This window comes from Corvus hawaiiensis, chromosome Z (genome assembly GCF_020740725.1).
Source record: "Corvus hawaiiensis isolate bCorHaw1 chromosome Z, bCorHaw1.pri.cur, whole genome shotgun sequence".
Classification (NCBI taxonomy): Eukaryota; Metazoa; Chordata; class Aves; order Passeriformes; family Corvidae; genus Corvus; species Corvus hawaiiensis.
In genome coordinates this window covers 38959657-38979482 of record NC_063255.1, presented here as the reverse complement: position 1 = coordinate 38979482, position 19826 = coordinate 38959657, and the positions used below count along the sequence as shown (strand labels likewise).

Here is a 19826-nt window from a genome sequence, read left to right as displayed (position 1 = left end):
CATACTTGCACTACTATGTACAGTAGAGATGAGATAAAATGAAAGGGTGGTAGGGGAATTCTTGAGCTGTTGCTCTTCGTTTATGTCAAGACAGCTGTGTTGGTATAATTGCCCATGTGGACACTGTCCTTCCAAGATAAAGGTACATTTTGTCTCTTTAGTTTAGGTCAGTTTGAAGGACATAGCAAAATAAATAGTGCTGATACTAAATCTAGCAGGGGTAGTAGACTGAATGTATGGAACCATCCATTATTCCAACAGCGTGGTGGCAGAGAGAAGGAAAAGGAGGAGGGGACCAGAGGAACTTGCATGTTGTGATTTTAATATTTCAGTTTTGCATTGGTTTGCTAGAGGGATATTAAACTGTTCTGAAAACTCTATTAACAGCTCTTTCTGAGCCAGTGCAGTAGAATTAATAGCCTTTTTCTTCTTTCACTGGGCATTTCTGAGGAGCTAACTTTTCCAACCCCATTAAGTAACTGGGCTGTATTATGAAGTCCTTGCTTCCTTTCTGGGATAAAGCCCATTTTATGACTAGTTTGATTTTTAATTTGATTGCATGGATGGTGTTAAGTGACCTTAGAAAACCTTCCACTCCTGGAGTATACAATCATTTCAAATGTTTGAAAATTGCCCCAAAAAATCTGTTGTGCTTACATGCTAACTGGCACCATGTTGTTGGATTCTCCTTATGGAAGTTTCTAAACCAACTTTAAAATTGTCAGATAGAGTAAAAATTTTGGATGTAGATACTTGCAAATGCCACTTGAACTCAGGATCAGCTCTTGCAGGCTTTCTGATCTGCAACACAGGGAGCCAGTCAGCAATTTTGATGAAATATTACCAGTAGGTGTAAAATACGCTTTCATGGATCCTGTAACCAAGCCCTTTTCATATGTCAGTTTTGCTTACATATTACTATACCAGTGTGTAGATACTCTGTACTTTTCAGGAAAGCTTGAATAGGAAAATAACTTGCTATTTTGCTTGTGGATGTATTTTCTAATTCTCTTATCTGAGATAGTGAAATAAGCTAAGTACTCCTTAATTAGTTACCTCTTACCAAAATTTAAAGCAACACAATAGCATAATGTAGCTTTAAGAGTCAAAGTAGTGGGCAATTTTTCTTTTAGTGTTTTTAATATTAAACTGCTGATCTGTAAAACATAGATAACTAAATGACAAGACCATAATGCTGAAGGCAGCTTTGCTTCTCCTTTTTAACTCGCTGATGCAATTTAAACTGCATCCCTTACAAATTTCTTGCTTTCTGGAATCCTCCAGTGGCTGATATGCCACTGTCAGTCTTTATCCATTGGTAAATAACCACTCACTTGCTATTCATGTGAGTCAATATGCTGATGTGTCCCTTCTTTGTGAACTTTTAAATCTATTCAGTGGACAATATCTAGAAATCACTATCATCCTCTAATTGGTGAGAAGAGAAATTGAATTCAGGGGGAGGAGTGTTGATTTTGCTCTCAGACTCTGAATTCAAAGTATCTTGCTACAGTGGCATCCAGATGCCCATCTGTAAAAGAAAAAGGAAGGAACTGCTGCTAATAATTTGTGTTTTAACAGGATGGGAAAACAGCAGAAGATCTCGCCAGAGCAGAGCAGCATGAGCATGTAGCCAGTCTGCTTGCAAGACTTAAAAAGGTTGGGAATGCATGAATTTTAACTGTGGTTTTCATCAAAGCTATTCTAAAAGCTGTTGCAAAATTCCTTACTGCAATGGTGTCTTTTTTTTCTTTTTCCTTTTTATATTTTTAATTTTAAATTATGCCATCAATTAAAGCAAATATGTACATATTAAAGAAGCTGGCTAAGCTAGTCTGCACCACTGATTTATATCTATCAGTCTCTGACAGTGCCTAGCAAAGCATCTAAGGTGTTTATTTAAAAAAAAACTATTAAGAATTAGCACATCCCCCAAGATGACTTATTTCCTCACCATCACCATTTCACTTAGATTAAGGTTACAAAGGATGGGGGGTTTGTGCCCCTTATGAAAATGTTAATACTGTATGGAAAAGTTGCATAAGTTCTCAATGTCATCTTTTAATTCTGCAGTTTCAGTATATCCAAATGTCTTGCCAACTAGAACAAAAAGCTGACCTGGGCTTGTGAGGCGGTGTGTCTGACACATTTGATACAGACTGATTAGTCAGATAGGCAGCATCACTCATGCTGGGAAGGTTGAGTGGCTACTTGCCTGGAGATTACAGGCAAGAGCCAGACCAATTAAAATAATCCTGTTACAATTATAATGTTGAGTCTATGATTGGAGAAACTGAAATAAATTACCATTTCTGTTGCTAGTAGAAGATGGTGCACACCATGTATTGCCAAGGTGGAAGTAGAATCATGTCCTTTAGGCCTGCCAACAGGATTGTAAACTACATATGTGTGAAGATGTGAGAAAGCGTAAAGTTCAGACATCCTTTGCAATGACAGCTTTTGTAAATGTTTGTCATAATAGGCTCCATTTTGCATAGTTACATCCCCACACCAAACTCTTATCTCTTGTGTCTGCATGCAAGCAGGTAAATTTGTGATTCAGTCATGATGTAAATATGAAAATAAAACAAATTGACCTAGAACAGAAGAAGAAGGTCAGATAGATGTATTTTGAAAGAAATATTAGTAAACTGTAGTTCACTTCTTGATAGTGGAATATACATTGCTGAAGGTCTGTCTCTATATATGTGGGGAAAATGCATGGTGATCATAAACTTCACTAGACTATACTTTGTGACAGAGAATCTGATCAATTGAAATTTTAAAATTTTATCTAACCACTGAAAGTATTCTAGTACTACTTAAAATGGTCAGTATAATCTAGTACAGAACATACCTTACACTTATTTTTGGTGCTTGTGAAGTATTTTGCCTCTAATACAGACAGATGAAGAACCTACTATCATAGTGGCTCTTGTGGAGGATTCAGTATTAGCTGTAACAGTGCAGTGTTACTAAATAAATGCTTGCTAGTGAGGAAGGAACTAAATTTTATGCACAACTGTTTCTGTCAAACTTCTCAGCTCAGTTGCTGCATGCTTATAATTCGGGGGGCTCATCCTATGTGTAAATTAGGTGCAAATGCAGAACAACAGAGCCTCTCTCTCAGCTCCAAACGGGGAAATGAAGAAAGGGAAGATGAATCTACTAGTTACTTTGCTCTCCCACTTTTCTGCTTTCTCCTTGTTTCCTTAAAATTCACCCAACCATGAGAAGCACAGAAAAAGTTTATGTAAAGAAGAGAAGAAATGCACACTGAATTGTTGTATTGCTCAGGTGATAGGTGTCACAGCAAAATTCTTCAGTGCTGCATGTATACTCTGTAAGCGTATGTATATTGGTTAACCTTCTGAGACTGCTGGGTTAGGAGAATGGGTACTGAAAGAGGCTAGTTTTGATGCCTTTGCCCTCTCCACTGGGGGTCAGAAGAATTCCATTCTGATTCCATCGCTGATGTTGAGCCTGAAGATGTGCAGTTTTCATAAAATATCAAGGTGGCTCCTGAGAGTGAGCACAAAACCATCCTGTCTGCCAGTCCAGTAACTGATGGCTTGCATGATGAACACCAGTCTGGCAAGAAAGTATATCTAAACCCCATGCTGAATGTGTTGGGAGGAAGACGTTCCCTGCCACATGTTGTGATTTCTTCTTCATGTTGAATTTTAGGATATGCACCGGGGGCTTTTTATCCAGCAGCTGAGGCACACACAGAATCCACAGCCCCGGATCAAACTGAAGTTGTTTGGACACTCTGGTGCTGGGAAAACCACCCTTGTGGAGTCTCTGAAGTGTGGCCTGTTACGAAGCTTTTTCCGAAGACGTAGGCCTAGGCTCTCCTCCACAAACTCCAGCAGATTCCCCCCATCCCCTTTGTCTTCCAAACCTTCAGGTATGGTTTTGAGCCATAATGTTCGTATGAGAAAAGAGTTTCCTCTTAATCTCTAAGCTCCTAAGAAAAAGCTGTTGGCTGCACTGCAAAAGACAGGACAGCCTTAGCATGTAAGAAACAAAAGAAAAGGGGAGAGGGATTGATTTCTCTGTGCATAGGCTTGTACCTAAAGTAGAAGAAGAGGACCAGCACGTGTGAAGAATATATGAGTAGTTAAGGTTTTGTTTGCTTACACGCTGCATAAGTGAACTTGCAGAGTGGAGGACAGGACTTGTAAATACTGCTTTTTATTTTTCACAAAAAGTCCTAGGCTGCAAACATCAGTGTCATTAATAGCTTCTTTTTTGCTGGAGGAACTGCAAAATTGAAACAGTTGCTGCATCTTTATGTGATTTTGAAGTAATAGCAGGATTCAGAGCTGCTTCTGATGCCTTGGAGTGCTTTTCCTTAAGGTACAGGATGAATTAGCCCAGTTAGAGGTGTCTAAAATTGTCTCCAAACACGGTGAAAATAAATGAAAGCTTTCTAAACTGAAGTAAATATTTGCAAATATTAGGGAATAGATTGCTCATGTAGAACCAGTTGGCGTGTGCAAAGTGGGAAGAGCTACAAGGTGTGGAGAAACTAGCTAGGTTTACACTTGAGCATGTGCCCACTTTTGGAAGGACCCACAGGGGTACAGTGGAAAGACCAGTGAACTGTTTGTCCAGGTCCCTTTTCTAATGCTGGGTGCCTACACAATGTACACAAGCTAAGCATGTTGAGGAGCTCAAGTTTAAATTGATGTTTAGAAGTCGTGTTACTGTGTAAGTTTTAGATGGGGCCAGGCTTGCCTTTTTTAAAAAAAAAAGCCTTTTGGATAATACTTGCAGGTTTGGATTTTGTTCATAATTTTTATGTAATGTTAGAACAGTGCTAGTAGTAGTTTTGATCTCTGCTTTCTCTCTACTCACCTGAGGAAGCTCTAGAGCATTCAAAGAGTGGCTTGGCAAGGCAAGATCCATGCCACAGAGATTGTTATTGCATTTGATGTTTACTTAACACAAAGGCCTCACATCTGTGATAACAGAAAGAAGAACTTGATTAAATTAACCAATTAAAAGTTCTTGATTTATTTATCTTAATTTATTGTGTCATACAAAGGGGGATAAGTCACTCAAGGAATATCAGTTCCTGGAGGCAGTACAGGAAGGTTTTGACTGAAAAAGATTTTTTTGTGATAGTTTGTAACAGAACCAAAGGAGAAGTGTTATGTGCTCACACCATCATAAAATCAGAAAGACTGCCAGTCACATAGGCAAATCAGTGTAGAAATAAAGATGAATTTGAAGCATGCCCTTGAAAAGAGCTTACCGAGATATAAAGCCAGAAAGTTGTGCAGTCCTATACATACAAAGCTACTATGGTGTTATTTTAACATTTGGAGGTTTGGTTTTTGCTTCTTTCAGTATATGTTCTTTTGGGATGTAAATCATTATATAGCATGTAAATTATGTTATGGGTTGAGTGACATAATCAGAAAAATATTTAAATCAGCACAATTTGATCTATACTTGATGACATGATTTGTTTGTTTATGTGTTTGTTTAAATTCTGTAAAAATAGGTGTGCGAATTCACCAAATATTTATTTACAAGAGCCCAAAGATTTAAAATATTACATTAGGAGATCAAACACGAAACTATAATTTTACAGCTAACAGGTAATATCTTTGTACTGTAAAACCCAAATATTAGAATTTGCTAACTAGTGGAGGAACGAAATTTTTATCCACTAGATGGTGCAAGTCAGTTTAAAAGCCCTTTTGTTTCTCATTTGCACTCTGGGAATCTGAATAAACATGAAATCTAAAAATTGCTTATCAGTAAAATAGTTTCGGTTAAGGGTCTGCTTTTCTCCCCCACCACCCCAGAGACACTTGTTACACAGTGATACTTTCTGATACTTTTACAGGAATCAATAATATGAATATGTGACATTTCCATGCCAATAATAATAGGTCATGCAATGAAATTGTAGCCCTTAGCTAAAAAAAAAAAAAAAAGGCAATATAGCTTTGCAACATAGAACTTTAATTATTGAAACCTTTCATACCCATAAAATTCAGTCTTTCTCTATGCTTCCCACTCAGAGGTATATCTGTTAATGGACATAAGTGCTTTATAGGATCATTCTAATATTTTCCTTTTAATCATTCAGAATAAGGATGTAGTTGTGTATGCCCACAGCTTCATAGACATCTCCTTTCTTTGAAGAGCACTTTGGGTTTTTTAATCTGCTTTTATGGCTTGCATACTTGTTTTGAAGTGATCTGGTTGTGATTTTCACATGGTTTGTAATCTCATTTTCCTTTCCCTGACCCAGTTTCAGTAAGTATTACGAATCTTTATCCCGGTTGTGAAAATGTCAGCGTGAGAAGCCGTAGTATGATGTTTGAGCCAGGCCTGACCAAAGGCATGTTAGAAACTTTCGTATCACCTGCTCATCACTCTCACTTCTCTTCTGATGACCAGTCCACCAAGGCCATTGACATCCAGAATGCCTGCTTGCATGGTAAGAAGAGCCCTGGGCTGGGATGCTTTAGTGCTGCAGGAGAGTTAATGCCATTTTACTTGTTTTTTAAAATAAAAATGGGGGGAAAAGTCTGACTTGGTATAGTAGTGACTGTGTTTGACAATTCAATGCTGGTGGGATATAATTTGTTTAAGGAGAAAGTAAATCTGCCTGAAGTTCTGTAGCTGCTGTAATATACATTTTAATCACTCATGTCACATCTTTATAGTATTACGTAGAAACTTTTTTGAGGTAAGTGGAAGAGTAGAAAAGAGGGATTGGTATGACAGGAGCAGGTTGGCAAAGTAGCCAACCATACTACTAGTATGAAGGCTTCTTCACTTATACTATATGTCATCTGGAGATTTTATCAGATTTAGTCTGGCCCATTTAGTCCTCACCATTTAACTATATTCCCAACTATGCAAAGGACATACTGTTTTCACCCCATGACATGGCTGGAGCATATTTGGTGAGCCCTGGAGCTCATCAGTTATTGTGAGTGGAGCTTCTGATTTCATTTCTTTTTTTGCAAGGAAGCTAACTGCTCTGCAGTTGAAGCCAGTTAGCAGTAAGAGGGGTCAATCACAGAAGGTGTTGTAAGTACACACGGCTTTTGACTCTGAGATCACACAAGTGGTGCTTATACTCCACCAGCCATACTAATCATCATTTATATAGGTGGTCAAATCTCTTCTTCATAAGGAAAATGTTTTGCGTGCCTTAGCAGCTGCAATTTTGAAGCTGAGTTAGTATTAATCAAGAGTTTATTTTGGAGACAGAAACCTGCTTATGAGTGCACAGTAATGAAATGAAATGACAGAACAATTATCCTAGATGCTGAAGAGTTTGCCAAGTAGCTAAAGCTTGTTCTTTGTGCAGGCTAATTTCTTCCTTCAGTATAATTTGAAACCCAGTCAAATTTTGCAGTGAAACAGAGTTGTGCCACGGACTCTCAGAAGGACTTTCTTTTCTTTCTCTGTGCTGTCTTGATACAGAATAAAGTGTACACACAGGTGACCTCTGAATATCTGTACTCATAACAGCAGGTTGGAGTTTTCTGACTTCTCTCCTTCTAGAATTTTGAGGTGCATCTTAATCACAATCTGTTTAATTAGAGGTAGTACAAGTGTGGCAGACATCAGTCACCCTAATCAGATGGTGCATCTGGGAACTGCAGCATACTAACACTTTTCTCACCCAAAGCTAAAGGAGGTGGCAAAAAGAAGCATGGAGCTCTTGGAATCCTTACCATGGCGATTGTTCAGCCCTGATTTACCAACACAATGCGAATAGTAAAATTCGGCAAAGCAAAGTGGCTTCTTTGAGAATGTGCTTCAGCAGTTTCTAAAATTAGTGGTGGCATGTTAAGAAGAAAAATTAATAAAAATATTAAGCTTTTTTGAGGTGAACAGGAAAAGAATGGGAGCCATTATTTTTGATTTTCAAGGCAATTACAAGATCTGCTGCTGTTGTTCAAGGCAAAGCTCAATTTAATTGCATAAGACTGCATGCATTTAACACAGTTACTTACATATGGCATCCAGCTAAATGTCCTAGAGAAGGAATGTGAGAGAGGAACAGATTTTGAGGGTCCAACTGCTAAGCCTCTGAAACTGACTGAAACTTGTTCCCTTTGATCATGATTGCATTTTCAGTCTTGCTTTCTCACATGCATACAGTTTATCTTTGCAAAACTTTAAATCAGATTAACTGTTTTGTTTGTCTTTCCATGGCCAGATGTTTCATGCTTACTGGTGAAGTGTGATCTCTTCATCTGTTTGTCTGTTTTTCAGGAGTTGGTGATTTCAGCATCTGGGAATTCTCTGGGAACCCTGTGTACTTCTGCTGTTACGATTATTTTGCTGCCAATGATCACACTGCAATTCACATAGTGCTTTTTAGTCTTGAGGAGCCTTATGAAATCCAATTAAACCAAGTGACCTTTTGGCTCAATTTCCTGAAATCATTGGTCCCAGTTGAGGAGCCAATAGGTATGTTCCTCTGCCTGTTAATGAAGTATTGAGGTCTGTAGAATAAAGCTTCTGTGCAACTGTGTACATCGTCTGTGTTGGGTGTCTTCATCCCCACGTATTCAAACAAACTTTACATAAGGTTTCTTGGAAAAAGGGAATTTAACTGTGGAAGAAGCTGGAAGAGTTGCATACACCACTTAGTTCAATTAAAAAGGGTCACAAAGTACAGTGCATATCTTGTGGCACTGGGGATTTACATTTGTACATGGCAGATGAAGTTTTATGTCAGATAAGCTGCCAAGAGAGGGCTGGAACCATTCAAAACACAAAAAAAAAAACCCCAAAAAGTTTAGACACACTGCTTAAATTCCTCTTATATCTAGCCCCCAATTAGCAGTGTTTTCAGCATAAATTAGTCTTGTCAGTGACAACAGAACAGGAACAGTATTATGAAACAGCATTACCCTTCAGTATGTGCAACTTTCATGTGTTTAACTAGAGTTGTATTTGGACTTCAAATATGATAACTTTCTGGTGCTGATGCACAGAAATCAGTATTTCTTGTAAATTTCACATATTCTTCAATTTTGCACCGGTTTTAAGTAATTCTACTTGTTTTATATTCAGGCTTACTGAAAGTTACTTGGCGGGCAAACAAATTAACATTTAGTAACATTTTTCTTAAAAGGTCTGGTAACTCAGGTGTATATACAGTAACTTGTAACTTGTTTGCATTTGTATCTGAGTATTGGTCTGCAGACTGTGACAGTTTCTTGGACTAACACACTTCTGACACATGTCTTGGTTCCATGATCTGAAAGATTATTCCAGCCAGTGGATCTAACTCAGCACTAAAGGACATTTGTAACAACGCTAGAGATTCACCAGACAAATGTATTAAATACTTAACATTGTGCAAAGAGTTGTTTTGTCTCTCTTTCTGTGTTCTGCTTGTTTCTGTACGCATTATCTCAGGCACACAATGAGCCAAGGCCAACCCTTGGTTTTCAGTTCAGGCATCGGCATGCTTTTATTTTCTATTTTAGATTAAATTACAAGGTTACTAATATCAGCATTTGGATCTAACCAACAATAAATTACCTGTGAAAGTTAAAGCTCAGAAATTTGCAAAAAGGTATCAAAGCTGCAAATACAGCTAATTTGCAATTGCTGAAAGCTTTTCACAGCTCCTCACTCTAGCAAGGAAACATAGTTCTTGGTTCAACAGAGTCAGAAATCTCAGTTAATTTTTTCTTCTTGCTTATCTGATTATCAGCATTATTCAGCTACTTCACTTAAAAAAAAAAGATAATTACAAAACACTTGCTATGCAGAGATTTGGGGAATTGTGGCTTTTTATGAATTAAAAGATTGTGTGAGCTCTTAGTTGATGAGAACGGAGCAGTGTTGTAAGCATATTTCTCACATGTGAAGATTTTTTAAGGCTAGAAGAGCAGGATTAGGTGTACTGGCTCTTAAAATTAGTCTAATGATGTCTTTCCTTTTCTGCAATATGAGTTTAAGAAAAGATTGAAAACTCTGTGTTCCGTACTGTCACCTCATTCATGCCATTTGTATCTTTCTTTCTTTCTCATTCTTTTTCATGGTTTCTGCCAGGCTTTCCTACTTAACTCTCACTTAAGTGAGAGGTCATTTTTTGTGTAAGTACTGCAAAATAGCATTCATATCAACATATGAATATTGTAGACATTTTGTGTTCTTACAATCCTCTTTTCTGCACCTGTAGTATAAAGGACCATCCAAAGATTATGCAAAACCCTTTCAAGAAGCTGTTGTTTCTAATTATTTTTTCCTCATGCTGTCATAGTTTGTAGTTAGTAGCAATATCATTAGTGCTATTGATTATTGTTTTTATTAAACCAATAAAGTACCACAATATAAATGTATCTGATGTTATTCAAGTAGTCTAGCTATTAAAATTGGGCCTTATATAGACAGTCCTATACGCAGATAACTGCCAGAGCACCGGCAGCTACACTGTTAATGGCTATGCTTAGAGTTGGTAAATCACTACAAAAGTGATTGGTATGAAAAATGTAAAATGCATTTCTGCTTTCCTGGCTCAGTATCAGCGATCTCCGTAGGCATGCCTCATAGTGAGGGAGTCCTCTTGCTTCTCTTCTAGCATTTGGTGGGAAGCTGAAGAGTCCCCTGCGTGTTGTTTTGGTTGCCACACATGCTGACATAGTGAATCTGCCTCGGCCTGTTGGGGGAGAGTTCTGGTATGACAAAGACATCTCCTTGTTGAAGGAAATTAGGAACAGGTAAGTGGGAAGTATATTTATACATAGCACTTAAACATGCTAATTGGAAAGAAAAAATACTAAAATGCATTGGAATATGTAAAAGGTTTTCATATAGCTTTATGATATTATGGTATTTTGAATAAGTTCAGGAAGCCTATATTGTGCTAAAATTGAAACATACACCAATAGTACAGTGAGTAAGCTGCCCTGAGCTAAAATGAGCCCAGTGGTGTCAAAATTAATTGTAGCATAGGCAGTCTCACCCTGTAAACACTGGGCTACATCCAAAGACCCATTCCAGCTTTCCATCTAACATCTTGGTGCTCAGGTTTTGCCCTGGTCTCAGAAAAGTAGACAGTTTGCAGCTAAAAACTCTGGATGCAAAAGAGGAAACTTTATCAGAGAACTACCCTTAGCTCTGAACTGATGTAGGATAGGTATGAAAAAAACTTAAATGAGGCCTGGAAGTACTCTACAAACCCTACATGGTTTGCAAAAAGCTGGACTTTATGGAGTCACACAAGGTGACAAGGTCATCCAAGAGGTATTGAGAGGTTAGGGAAACTTCTAGAATTCTTCAGCAAATGTCTGGAGCATTTGCTAATGGTAGATGGAAATAGGGAATTTTTCATGAACATACTATTGTTTAAAGTAACAATACCTTATATGCAGAGTGGAAAATGCAGAGCATTTAAGTGGGAACACTGGGTGTGAGAAACCATCCAAACCTGTGAGTATAGACACTTTTCTGGGTTGCACAAGAAACAGATGTAGGAATTCCAGCACAGTGGGGGGGGAGGGGGGAGGAAGGCAGGAGGGGCAGTATCTTAATCAATTGAAAAGACTGAAGTACAATTGTATTAAGAAATAAACTGGATTTGGGGCTAAGTTAATAAGAATTTTTTTCTTTTAGATTTGGAAATGATTTGCAAATTTCAGAAAAGTTATTTGTCCTGGATGCTGGAGCATCTGGGTCTAAAGATATGAAGCTTCTTCGAAATCATTTGCAAGAAACAAGAAGCCAGATAATTTCTGTAAGTAGTGCCCTATGGTCTGGGTTGGATCAGCCAAAATGTGAACATCTTGTGTAATAATCTTCTGTAAATTTCAAACTTGGAACAATGAAGCATACAGAAAACACTGTTGTTCCAATTTTCTATCAGCATACTCGACAGGTCTTGTGATAAACAAACCCTTGAAATCAAAGATTCAGTCAGTATTTAGAAAATAGTAGCTGTTTTGACCAGGTGACCAAAATACTCTCTGTTGAAAGGAAACAATTTGAGATTTCAGTTCAAAGTCATAATTTTCTTTTTTGATTGGCAGCTATTGGATTCCAGCATAGTATTATAGAGAAACAGAGAAACATATTATAAATATATTTCAGGAAAGTAAGTTTTTCATTAAAAACCCACCAGACTAGAACAGTTTTCTCAGCTGTTAGAAAGACAATTCCAAATATAGATATGTAAACTGAATCTGTATTAACTTTTGACTGCATTTTTAAATTGAAAAATACTGCTTCAGTTGTATCTGTATGTGTAGGTATATGCATGTGAGACTAAAGGTAAAGTGTAGCCATGGTTTGATATTATCACCATGAATCCATGGAGACTTCCATACTAAGAACTAAGAAATTTTTGTAGCCTGTGCTAAATGGATTAATATTATGTTACACACTAACAAGATTTTCTGCAGCTACTTTGGAAATGCATTTTTTTGAAATTGATTAAGAGTGTATGTATTACTGAGTTAATTCTGTGGGTTGAGGAAAATACTTGGATTTATGCAAAATTCAGCCTATTTTACATTCCTGATGGTCTCTTGATTTTATAAGCTTTTCTTCTCTACGAAAACTTTATTTTAGCTATGGTCACTAGCATGAAATCTGAAGGGGTTTACTGCATAAGAAGTGGAGGCTGTGGCTTGAGAATGTGGGGAGAAGGCATCATGTCTAAGGCAATCAATACATCAAAGTACCATTTTTGCTTCTTATTTAGTACTCCTCCGTCTCATCTTTTAAGTAAATTGGTACTGTACAGATATTGATGAGCACAGATTCTAAATAAATCCTGATAATTTAAGAAATAAACATTAATTTACAGATCTATGAGGGCAACTCATGGTGATATTTGGAAAATTTGCTTATTTCAGTGAAAAACTGGTTTCTGCAATTCACTTTTTTAAGGAAAGGTAGATAGACTTTATGGCAAGAGAATGCCAGATGAAAGAGTAAGGGTCCAGCACAAAGGAACTCTTTAGATCCATTAGACCTCCATTAAAAAAAAATAGTACACTATTCTCAAATGGATGTTTTCTGTGCTTTTCTAAGACTTGCCCACCTATGACTCACCTGTGTGAAAAAATAATCTCCACACTGCCTTCATGGAGAAAAATTAATGGACCCAACCAGCTGATGTCCTTGCAGCAGTTTGTTTATGATGTACAGGAACACCTTAATCCCCTAGCAAACGAAAATGACCTACGGCATATTGCACAGCAGTTGCATAGCATAGGAGAAGTAAGTATTTTTATGTAAATTCCATCTCTTTATTTGCAAGATATTGTTCTGGTAGAATATTGCTTTATGAGTTTAAGCAGATGTCTAAAGTTGTTTGGTTTTTTTCTCTTCCTCTTAAGACATAAGTAGAGACTGCTTATTAACGCTTTCTGTTATCATTATGTCTTGTGGCTTCCATTTTGTTCAACATAACCTCTTTGAGACAGGAATAATTAGTTTATTGCTACAGTTGTAAGAATATAAAATACCCAGAAAGGATCACTATGTTATTACCTTCAATGAAGTGTTCACTGCATATGAGAGATTTATATGTGTCCATTAGAAATTGAATAGTAGGATAACAGCTTTGCATAAACAGCTTGCAAGGCATGACTAGGCTTTCCAGCTGTTAGGCTCTAATGGTTTCATTACTAGTGGAAAACAACAGCAAGATCTGGTTTTTGTTCTGAGTACTTGCCATATATTTAAATGCACTGTTTGCTTTTTCCTGTGAGCAGTGTTAATCAAGTTATGGGGTCAGTCTGTTAGGAAGGCAAGAACTTCGGCTATTATTTTGTACTTCACAGGATATAAACAGTAACTTTCATATTTATAAACAGATTAACATTATGCAGAGTGAAACTGTCCAAGATGTTGTGCTTCTGGATCCTCGCTGGCTCTGTTCTAATGTTCTTGGAAAAATCCTGTCAGTGGAGAACCCAAAAGCCCTCCATCACTATAGAGGTCGGTACACTATAGAGGACATCCAGCGTCTGGTGACAGATAGTGACGTGGAAGAACTGATACAGATTTTGGATGCCATGGATATTTGTGCAAGGGACCTTAGCAGTGGAGCAATGGTGGATATTCCTGCTCTCATAAAGACTGACAATCTCCACAGGTCTTGGACAGATGAGGAGGATGAAGTGCTGATTTATGGTGGTGTTCGAATAGTTCCTGTGGAACATCTTACCCCATTTCCTTGTGGAATTTTTCATAAAGTTCAGGTGAATCTCTGCAGGTGGATTCATCAGCAGAGCACAGAGGGAGATGCTGATATACGTTTGTGGGTAAACGGATCAAAGATTATGAATCGTGGAGCTGAGCTTTTAGTGCTGCTGGTCAACCATGGGCAGGGTATAGAGGTTCAAGTTAGAGGACTGGAAACAGAGAAGATCAAGTGCTGTTTACTTCTGGATTCTGTGTGCAGCACCATTGATAACTTAATAGCCACCACCTTACCAGGTCTTCTGACTGGGAAATATTACCTTAGTCCTCAGCAGCTGAGGGAACATCATGAGCCAGTAATGGTCTACCAGCCTAGAGACTTTTTCCGTGCACAGAGTCAAAAGGAGACATCATTAACTAACACTATGGGGGGATATAAAGAGAGCTTTAGCAGTATACTTTGTTTTGGGTGTCTTGATGTTTACTCCCAGGGAAGCCTAGGAATGGATATCCATGTTTCTGATCTGAATCTACTCACCAGGAGAAAACTAAGCCGACTTTTGGATCCACCTGATCCAATGGGCAAAGATTGGTGCCTTCTGGCCATGAACCTGGGCCTCCCTGATCTTGTTGCAAAGTACAATACAAATAATGGAACACAAAATTACTTTCTCTCAAGCCCAGTCCATGCCCTTCTGCAGGAATGGAGTAATGCACCTGACAGCACTGTAGGCATACTAATGTCTAAACTGAGGGAATTAGGTCGCAGAGATGCAGCAGATTTCTTACTGAAGGCATCTTCTGTATTCAAAATAAATTTAGATGCTAATGGTCAAGAGGCTTATGCTTCCAGTTGCAACAGTGGCACATCTTATAACTCGATTAGTTCTGTAGTGTCACGGTAAGAGGAGGTGTTTTGCATGGGCATCCTTTCAAAGCGCAGAAAGGATAAAAGATACTGCATAAAAGTTACAATGCATACTAATTTATGAGATTTTGGATCAAAGGATCCTTTTCTGGCACCACCTTTTTTGTTCATAAACTTTCTACTCCTAACTGTGAATTGTTGCTCTTTATTAAAAAGACTGCTGTACTTCTGGTGGTTTAAAACTATTTCTGATAGAGAATGTGCTGCTTAATACTGCCATTTCAACTGGAAAGTCTTAACTTTTGGATTATGTACTGCAACTGTTTTATATAATTCTCCCCATAAAAGGTAGGGAGAGGAATAGCACATAGTACCTTTTACGTGTGTTTCTTACATTTGTTTTTTTCCCTTCCACTGTGTCCTCTGCTTAACATTTTTTTATATTTGTAAGGAGAGAAATCCACCATTTGTGGTCAATATGACCAAATTTAAGCGCATTGTTTTTAGCTGAAAAAGTGAGTGCCTTTTGCAGAAGGGAGAGTGCAGTTGATTTGAATGACCCTGCTGGAGTTTAAAGAACATGCTACCTCTGTTTCACTTAAATTGTCTGCATGCTTATCATTGCAAGTGGTGCTTGCCTGTTAATTTTTCCTGCACTTCTAAGACATTGGTGATGACTCATGCAGAGCATTCTTGTGCCAGTACTATACATATAGACATGTGATACCTAATCAACTTCAATTACAGTCAAATCATAATGTGAAAATCTCTTAAACTTGCCAATTATCATGCTTCGTTATTTCCATGCACCTCAGGTAAAAGTTCATATCATTATAGAGTTCAAAAACCACAAGTGTTGAATACTGCAGAATAATATTGTCTAGCTGTCAGTTGTAATTTGTGTATAACAAAGGTTTTCTACTATTAGATCCTGCATTACTTACTTCCTGTACTTGAAAACTTTGATGGGGATAAAAAAAAAAAGGAAGCAAGGTTTCTTGCAGTGATAACTTTAAAATTGATATGAGGGAATATGACCCATTCTCTGTTCTAAAAAGCATGTAATTTTCATGGTGCGATATGTGTTTGTTTATATATATTGTATGTATATATATTAAGACTATTTTTTCCCTAATCTAACAATGTAGTAAATTTTAAAGGATTTTTCTACAAATAAACTGTTGCTTGTTGCATCCTTGTTGATCACATTGTGTTGATGAAGGGTATCAAAACTTCTCTTTTCTTTACAGTCACAATTGTGGAGAGGCAATGCCTGCCATCTGAAGTTCTGGGAACCTCCTGTTTGACTTCAGGGGGATTTCTTAGTAAGCTGCAGGAATGTTTATGTATTTTTTTTTTTACTGCAGAGGTGGTCCCTGTGCATGCAGAGAGATCTGCATTCGTTTCAGCAAATGGCAAGCCGAAGCAGTTTGCTACATAGCTTTTCCTTTGTGGTTTTTCATAATGGAAACCAACACAGCAAATGTGAGACTATCATCAGGAATCCTCCAGATAATACTGTGCTGCAGAGGGAGAGGACACTTGTGCTGCAATAATGGTCCTTTACATTAAATATCCCCTCATCACACAAGGGACTGTGCTGGTGCTGCTTATTTAAAATCTCAGCATCACTCTCTGTTAGCTGCACAGTCTTGGTATGGCACTCTATGCAGGCAGCTTAGCACAATACCTCTGCCCTGTGTATGCTGCAAAGGATTTAAGCAAGGTGTTCTTAAAATGCTAGTTGCTGTTTCCCCCTGCCTTTCCTTGCCTATTTTACTCTTACTTCATTAAATCTTTCCCCAGGTCCCGGCTATTGCTGGGCTCTATAGTTAACCATTCTTTTAAAGTCTAGTCCTCAGTAAGAAGTATAGTTTATGAGCAGTCCTACCCTGAGCTGTCTGTGTTTTGATATTCTGCCACTGACAAACTGTGTTCAGAATCTCCCACCACTGCTCAAAGCAGCTCAGTGCAGAGCCCAGCTCCATGCAGCCTGTGTGTACCTCTGTCAATTAATGGCCACTATCATTCTTCACCTTCCAGCTGTAGACATTTTTAGTACTTTTGTCAGATTCTGATAAGTGGAGGGGTCTTTCTCATGTCAAAAAACTTACTGGGTTTCTACCCGAAAAGGTTCCTCCCCTGCCCACCTCCCCAGATGCTTTATGCGCACTTGAGATGCGTGGTCAACTTACCAACACTCATTAACTACTCCTTTTGCTTTCTTTTTGTTTTTCCCTTCCCAACAGCATGTTCCTCACGGTTTCTTGCTTCCATTTACTCTAAAATGCAGCCCTGGGAGTATAAATTACTTAGTGGACTCTATGATGAACCTTTGACTAGCAGTCACAGCCTATTGCATCATTTACAGGTTTTGTGGTAAATAGTCTCAGGAAAGTGAATCACAGTCATAGGATAGCTTTGGATTCTTTTCTTCTAAATCCTGTGCTACTGACCAAGAAAAGACAATTTTTTTTCCTAGATGACAATTTCGGGATTAAAAAAAAGGCTAACCAAGTGTTACAATCCCTTCTGTCGCTTCACTTTTATTAATTCCATGTTTTATTTTGTGAATGCAACTAGAAGGAGAACTTCATTCTACAGTTTTAAGAAATGTGTTTAAGAAATGCACAGATCCTGCCCTGACTCACTCCAAAAATGGAGAAAATGCAGGTCTTTGAAAGGTCAAAAAAGTTCAGTCATATGTGTACAGAGTGTATAGTTTATGCAAGGAACATGGTAAGCTTAGCTCCTGACAGTGAAATAACTGAAGCTGGATACTAACCATCTTTGTAGCTTCAGACAAGAGCTGCAGAAACATAACACTGAGGATAAAGCAATGAGTGACAATTTTAATTTTGTCTTCAAAATCCATAATATAGACAAACTCTCAAGTTTGCTGCTCAAGGCCAAGATGCATTACAGATTACCTTGCAGTTTAGAAAAGTGTTCTACTGACACCCAGATTCAAATTTTGAAGAAATTTTCAGAAGAAGATAGGGTAGAAGCAAACACCTTGGTGCAGGCCATTTTTCCAATGATTTCTCCCCAGCATGCAGCAGCATGCATCGAATAAAAGAAGTGCTTCACGTTGCTATTTTTATTGCGTGTTACTGGTTGTACTGTCTTTGTAAGTTTTGTTGCTGACCTGACTGGTGAGTTTGGAAAGTAACAAGAGATCAGTGGCTACATGCAAGTGATTTGCTAACCTGAATAGTGAGTTTGGAAAGCCACAAGAGATCAGTGGTTACATGCAAATGATTTTAAGGTGGGCCAAGGGCATCCAGACGTGGCCTCGAGTGGAGGTGGATATATATGACTTCTCACCTTAAAAGGGTGAGGAGACAAGGGTAAGATGGAGACAGCCAGAGGTTTTAGGATCTTTGGAATTCAAGTGATTGAGAAAGACTTATGAAACTACAAGAGTTTAGAAACTCCCGAATGTCACATGCTTGACAGAGCCAGGAGGTTCAGAAAGGAGCCAGTTTCCTAAATAGTCAGGTCTTTACAGAGAGCAACAGTGAAGTTGTTAGAGCTGGCTGTGCTGCAAGCCAATTCCAGGTCCTAAACCTCTGTTGGCTGTGTTCCTCCCTCAAAGGAGAAATTACCTCCTTAATTAATTGCAACCTTTTTATTGCAGAGATGCTGTGTTGCAGCATTGCTGTTTAAAACAGGTGCCTCGATTTGAGTTGCATCACTATTTCAGCTTTGCCAATGAAATGGGGAGTAATGCCCAAGTTGTAACTCTAAAGAACGTAAATGAAGCATGCTGTTGGCTAAGTCTGAGGAGATGGAGCAGTACATCTTTGAAGGTGGCCTGAAAGCACTCTGCAAAATATTAAAATTTATTTCCATTTGATTTTTTATTTGTTAAACTCAGTCCACTGGGTCACACACACACACAAAAAGACATCGAAAGTTCATTCCTGTTTCTTTTCAGGCACTGTCTGACTAGAAGACAAGGTAATGGGTGGAAAAGAGAAAGAAAATCAGTTTTCAACAGTTCCTAAGGTACTTGCTTTCCAAAAGGGTTACAGCCAACCCACTCAGACTTTGCAGGTTAAAGTATTTGGGTCTTCAGAAGTCAGATGAGCGGTATATAGAAGGGAACTGATGGTATTCCTCTGTATGGAACAGTGGGACCATCAGCTATGCTGCCTCAAAGCCAGATGAGGATCTCAGTGGAGCTGGTTCAGTTTTGCATTAAAGAAGCTGACCTAGCATTTTTGCACTACCCAGACTACTTTGGGTGAGGTCCAGATCCAGCACATGCATATTTAAAGATCATTTTTCAGAAAGCAATTATGTTGCTGAGTCAGTTGGATGTATCTTAAAATTCACTGGCCTGTGCCGAGAGAAGGCAAACCTGGACCATCTTGCCCAAACTCTGGCTCCTGCTGACACCAAGCCTAGGACACCTACACTGCCAATATGCACTCACATACCCTAGGCAGAGAGGAAAACTAAGAAGAATTTAGAGCAGGGTGATAAGGGGTCTCACACAGGAGCAAATGCTTGAACATGCTGCACATCTCATATGGATTTCTTGGCAAAGAGGTGCTGACAGCCTGAGCCCACACATACTCCTCCTGCAGAAATGTAGCACCTGCTGCAATGGTGCAATGCATTTCTGGTGGCTCTGTGTCCAGGCTCATGAATCCACACTCTGTTGGATCTGCAGGATTCAGAGTGCAGCTCGGTGAGGTCTCTTCCCTATGGATTCAGGCATGGTCACAGTTGAGTGTAATGCACCTGGAGAAGCTCTGGGCTACGCGTTGGAAATATTGTCAGGATGCTTCTGCTG

At 38.5% G+C, this 19826-nt stretch overlaps 1 protein-coding gene across 2 annotated transcripts in view; it reads left to right on the top strand.

Annotated features, from left to right (window-relative positions):
* DAPK1 (death associated protein kinase 1) overlaps positions 1-16215 on the top strand; it is an 84683-nt gene extending 68468 nt beyond the window's left edge. For both annotated transcript variants that reach the window (XM_048291294.1, XM_048291295.1), the window contains 8 exons: positions 1582-1659; positions 3688-3910; positions 6275-6463; positions 8260-8457; positions 10586-10724; positions 11620-11740; positions 13039-13227; positions 13827-16215. In XM_048291294.1, coding sequence (XP_048147251.1) covers positions 1582-1659; positions 3688-3910; positions 6275-6463; positions 8260-8457; positions 10586-10724; positions 11620-11740; positions 13039-13227; positions 13827-15059 — 2370 coding nt within the window. In that variant the 3' untranslated portion in view covers positions 15060-16215. The remainder of the gene's footprint in view (positions 1-1581; positions 1660-3687; positions 3911-6274; positions 6464-8259; positions 8458-10585; positions 10725-11619; positions 11741-13038; positions 13228-13826) is intronic.
* Positions 16216-19826: the final 3611 nt, after the last annotated feature.